Source organism: Austrofundulus limnaeus, unplaced genomic scaffold (assembly GCF_001266775.1).
Source record: "Austrofundulus limnaeus strain Quisiro unplaced genomic scaffold, Austrofundulus_limnaeus-1.0 Scaffold17, whole genome shotgun sequence".
NCBI lineage: Eukaryota > Metazoa > Chordata > Actinopteri > Cyprinodontiformes > Rivulidae > Austrofundulus > Austrofundulus limnaeus.
Window position 1 is genome coordinate 2,233,784 of NW_013952419.1, and position 6,072 is coordinate 2,239,855.

General features: G+C 39.9%; 1 protein-coding gene across 1 annotated transcript in view; it reads right to left on the bottom strand.

Moving 5' to 3' along the window:
• The window catches only part of LOC106514128 (glutamate receptor ionotropic, kainate 1), a gene marked incomplete in the record, with an annotated part of 41,234 nt that overhangs the window by 6,004 nt on the left and 29,158 nt on the right, over positions 1-6,072 (bottom strand). Inside the window, 3 exon segments of the mRNA XM_014003241.1 lie at positions 1,008-1,258; positions 3,990-4,212; positions 5,725-5,942. Coding sequence (XP_013858695.1) covers positions 1,008-1,258; positions 3,990-4,212; positions 5,725-5,942 — 692 coding nt within the window.

Genomic DNA, 6,072 nt, shown 5'->3' on the forward strand with positions numbered 1-6,072 from the left:
ATGGATGGATGGATGGATGGATGGATGGATGGATGGATGGATGGATGGATGGATGGATGGATGGATGGATGGATGGATGGATGGATGGATGGATCAGATAATCCTGCTAACCCGGTGGAATTTTCACCCACTTTTATTGTGAAAGTTTAAACAAACAGGTTTTTATACTGGTTTGGACTTGAATAAACATAAAATTCACACTTTAAAAACAAATTTTATGACTTGAGAGGTTTCCTGCGAAAAAGAATCAGTATCTTCAGGCTTTTATCCGAAAACGGCCCCATGTACTCATTTTAAATAGAGTTAAAGTTATGAGGAAGAGGTGGCTGCACATAGATTTTAATTTTCCTCCTCACTGAATCAGCAGCCTCAGTAAGCCTCTGTGTTTGAGCTCAACTGGATTTACAGCAGAAACAATACAGTTGTAAGCAAGAATATTAGAAAAAAGAAGTCTCTGAATGGCTTTTAGTACAATAAGACAGTAAAACACATTTTTATGTGAATGATGAGGACACAGTGGGGGTATAAGCAAGTGGGACTGAGGGAAGCAGCAGATAAAGGTGCAGTTGGGGTATTTTCCACAAAGGCCAGAGCGGAGGACACCTAGTTACAAACCTAGGGTCTACAGCGAGTGTGAGTTGTGTGTGAGAGGCCATGGCTACTCTGGGTCATCCCCCAGCAGTCTGCCGCTCTCCAGATCGTTAGATAAAGAGCTGTCAGAGGAGGAGGTGGAGCCACGGCGCTGAAACTGACGAGACTGCAAGCCGTAAAAGAAACAAAAGGCCTGATGCAAAAAAAAAAAGAAAAGAAAGAAAGAAAAATGGAGGAGAAAACATAAAGAAGATGAACATAAATATCCTAATGATTAAAAAAAAGGAAAACACAAAAGAATCAAAGAAACAGACAAACAAAAGTAAACTGTGTACATGGAAGCGTTGCTCCTTAGCTTTGCCATTGATAAATAAATGAAACGGAACATAAACTTGTCCGGTCTCAGCCCCACTCACCTCCTCGATGTCGGCGTTCCTGCGGGCCTTGTAAATGAACTCGCCGATGGCCACGAAAACAGACAGAACCAGACCTGCAGCCAGAACTATGAAGATGCCTCCGATGTTCTCCACACCCAGAGCGCTGGCCTCTTTGTTGTCCTCCTCTGGACAACCGTTTCCTCTCCACCACTTCTCCTTCATCATGTGGAGCTTCCCTTCCTCCTGCAGCTGAAGGATGGCGATTGTGACTTTATCCCTGTATGGAGAACCTGGTGAAGGAAAGAAAATATGTATAAAACAACTCTTCATAACAATGAGGGCTTTTTTTTTTTGGAAACTCTGAGTAAATTATAAATATTTTAAGCARCAGGGATGTGCAAAATTTGTACTTTCTTATAAAATCTGCATATWGTTGAACAATTATCTCCTATCAAATGCATTCAAACTGAATATGTAAGAAAAGGATGGCTCACAGTTTAAACTCAACTGCATTTGCTCTGAGGTTATCAGCTTATGACTGCATATTAAGTTCATCTTAGAATTGTATCTCTTAGGGAAATCTTAGGTATTACAGATTTAAGCCTACTACGCAGGACCTAAATCTGTGTAGTAAAAGAAAAAAACCAAACAAAAACCATTTAAAAGGACTTTCCTTGTTGTTTAAAGGGATCCCCGATTAGTTGGAACATTAATAGCGAGGCTGCTAGCGAGCTATATCCACCCTGAAGGTTAATCTTGGACAGTATCTGGTGATCGACTCTTTTAAATGAAACCAGAGAGCGTTGACAGAGAGGAGAAGGTAGAAATGACTCAGCCTGKAACTGAAAATATGGATGGAGGACAACAGAGCTGCTTCATGGAAGAAGAACCTCAGCTTAAGCTGATGTTCTTCTTCCATGAAGCAGCTCTGTCAACGCTCTCTGGTTTCATTTAAAAGAGTCGCTCATCAGATATTGTCCCCAAACAAACCTTTAGGCTCATCAAAGTCAGTTCAAATGAAAAATGCAAACTTAATAAAATACAAAATAAAAATAAAACAATTGACAAAGGGTATTTTAAAGGTGGTAGACATTCAACACTCAGAGATCAGTTTGAGTTCTGCACGTAAGGACGTCCATGTGCTAATCCCCTCAGAGGATTTATATTTTCCACTGCGTGTTTCACAGGTTCCTGAGCCGGTGGCTTAAAAGTGAAACCTCAAGGCCACAAAGCTGAGGAACCTGATCATGTAAGCACTTAATCATGTTTTGTATTAGAGCCCATCCATCCATGCACTCTTTTTTTAAAATCACGTGTTCTAACTCCAGCAGTCACTGTGCAAGAGGTGGAGGTTTGATCATAACAGTTTGATCAGATGGGCTCAGATTTGAACTGCCGTTGGATTGTTGTGAGTGGTTCTGCGTAAGCGTTGTCTGGTTGTTTTTCTTTGTATCTGAGAAGCTGCTGTTGCTCTTTCAYTGTGTGGTGCTCATTATTTTCAGCACAGCGGTGTCTTTTCCTACAGCGAGAGCAGCATGAGAGCAGCAGACAGCAGCTCATCAAGTGGGGCCCGCTGACATGAGTGAAGCCTGAAGTTCTGGTGGAGGTGTGTCAGAATACAGCGAGTTCAGCACCTGTCACCTTCTTTTTACTCATCTTAATGACTGCTTGAAACAAAAACTTTAAGAAGTAGAGTTATGATAAGGTTTCATTTGTTTATTTTAAGCTTTTGACATTTTTTAGATGTTATTATGATATTATGTAATGTTGTATTCACACTAAGGAATATGTAAATATTACCTTTGTTTTGTGGAATGTCTGTTGTAAATATATTCATTAATTAAAGGTTTTTCAACCCTGGTCCTCAAGGCACACCGCCCTGCATGTTTTAGAAGTTTGCCTGCTTTGACACACCTGATTCAGATGATTAACAGGCTTTTGTTGAACTGCAATCAGTTACCAATTGAAATCAGCAGTGTAGAAGCAGGGAAACACCTAGAACATGCAGGGCAGTGTGCCTGGAGGACCAGGGTTGAAAAACAATGCATTAATTCATTCATTCTTGCCAGTTCTCCATGCAAATGACGTTTTTTAGGCAAGTTCACACAAATATATACAAATTATATATAATATGTGTGCAAATTGCTGCAGAAGAATAAATTTCAGTATCATTGAATTTGTTTAAACCTGTTAGTTCAAACCTTTGGAGTGGGAGTTTTGCAGAAAAGTAATGAACAATAAATGTGTTATCTGTTTGTTAATGGCTTTTTGAACATTTTTCTTTCTTTTTTTTGACCAGAATGATCAGTCAGTGAATAATCTAAAATAAGATGTAGTCCAAAGTGGACTGCTGTTAACTTAAAATAAACAACAGATTATGCAAACTCTCTTTCATTAATCTTTACATCCACTGTTGATTCTGCAAWACACAGTTTTTATCTTAGAATTTCTACCATCATATCCAATTGCAAACAGTGGCAGAAGCAGCTGGTTGTAGCACTTCAAGGTGCAGCCTGAGGCACTTCTGGGAACAATATCATTATATTTCGTCAGGAATAACTATGTAATTCAAAACTGAAGGCAGTGGTAAGAATTTAAAACCAGTGTTTGCATGAACCTYGGTGAGATTTCTGAGACTAGAGGTTTTTTGTCGATGGTAAAAATCCATTTTGATTTAGGTCCTATTCACACTCCCTTAGCTGTTAGAGCTGAACTTTCACTTTAAGGTTCGAGTGCAGATCTTAAAGAGACATGTAGATGCAGGATGTGAGCTCAGCTTTTGAACTTTTAAAGAATTGGCATGGGAAATGTTTAATAAAAGGAAATACAGATAATACTTCTGCACAAGTTCTTCACTGTTTAATATTCTCACAGTTTGAATAAAGGGAGATTTTTGCAAGTTATTCCTTAGAATTTATATAAACTCACTATGATGCTAAATTTTTGCAATGTAATGTACATATCATAAAAACATTCTGGTTTATTCTTGTTAGAATATGGCAAGCACTTTGTTTCTCTTACCAATAGGTGTTCCCACTCCGTAGCCCTTGGAATCAATGAGACCTCCGATCTGTGTCAGGTTGCAGTTTCTCTGGCTGATGTACTCAATACTGGTAGACTCCATTAGCATGGCGTAGTCTGTTGTCAAGACCCGTGTGATCCCTTCTTTGTTGTTCTTAACTAATGCAGTCTTTCTGCTGCTCATGAAGGCCCACATCTTCTCATAGGTGGAGATCTTTGATTTCTGAGTGATCCAAACGATGAAAGAGTCAGTAAGACGTGTACAACAGATGAGCTGAGAAAAGACTAAAACATCCATCCATCCATCCATCCATCCATCCATCAATCCATCATTGATATATACATCAATCCATCCGTCCGTCCGTTCATCAATCCATCATTGATCTATACATCCATCCATCCATCCATACATCCATCCATCCATCCATCCATCAATCCATCATTGATCTATACATCCATCCATCCATCCATCCATCAATCCATCATTGATCTATACATCCATCCATCCATCCGTTCGTCCGTCCGTCCATCAATCCATCGTTGATCTATACATCCATCCATCCATTCGTCTGTCCATCCATCCATCCGTCTATCCAACTGTCCATCCATCCATCCGTCCATCCAACTGTCCATCTATCCGTCCATCCGTCCATCCAACTGTCCATCTATCATCCATCCGTCCATCCATCCATCCATCAATTAATTAATTAATTCATTCATTAATCTATCCATCCATCAATTCATTCATTCATTCATTCATCCATCCATCCATTCATCAATTCATTCATCCATCCGTCCATCCATCCATCTATCCAACTGTCCATCCATCCATCCATCCATCAATCCATCCATCAATCCATCCATCCATCATCCATCCATCCATCCATCCATCAATCCATCCATCCATCCATCCATCCATCATCCATTCATCAACTCATTCATCCATCCATCCATCTATCCAACTGTCCATCTATCCATCCAGCCATCCATCCATCCATCCATCCATCCATCCATCCAACTGTCCAACTATCCATCTATCCATCTATTCATTCATTCATTCATTCATTCATTCATTCATTCATTCATTCATCCATCATTCATTCATTCATTCATTCATTCATTCATCCATCCATCCATCCATCAATATTTAAAAATAAAAAGGTTTTTAAAAATAAGCTGTCAAGAGGACCTACTTTTTTATTTAAAATTTCTGCCTGGATTATTGATATGCATCAGGACATATTATTCTAACCACAAAAGCCCATGGTGAGAAAGTGCAAACGTCACCCAGAAACCCATTAGGTGAACCTACAACCTTCTAGCTGTGAGGCAACAGCTCCAACCATTTAGCCTAAATACAGCCATGAACACAGTTCTTTAGTTTGTGTGTTTAAATCAAGATGTTGATCTCATTGTGTACAGGTGTCTCTCCTCGGTATGCCAGAGTAAACAGGACAGCTGTACTCCAAAGCTCCTTCAGCTGATTCAGTTTGCTGAAGCCATCAACATGGGCAGCTTCTTTCTATACAGGCAGCCATAATCACTGGCTGCRATCTGGGAGGATAAAGACCAGCATGATTCAAGCCTGCTGAGCTGCAGGACGCAAGCAGGGATGTTTTTTTAGAGAACCCTGACTAAAGACATTACAGCATCGGGCAAAAGACTTCATGCTTTGCTTCCAAGAAGGCAAACTTTTTTGAGATAATTTTAACTGGTTTTTACGACCATAATTTACCTTAAAGAAAGTCATGGTCGATCCATCTCGCACTGCTCCATACTCAATTCTTGTTTGTTTAGCGAGGTCATCTGCAGAGTCAATGGGGGCATCCATTCTTTCCACAGTGAGGAAGGCGGCCAAGTTGGCCGTATAGGAGGAGATGATGATCAAAGTGAAAAACCACCAAATACCTCCAACTATGCGTGTAGACAGAGCCTTAGGCATCACCTCTGATCCTGGAAGCAAAGGTTAGAATAATGTTTATGTATAAGTTACATTATAGTAACTAACATTATTATGGCATATCTAAAATAGAAATAAATGACATCCATCCATCCATCCATTTTCTTCCGCCTATCCGGGGTC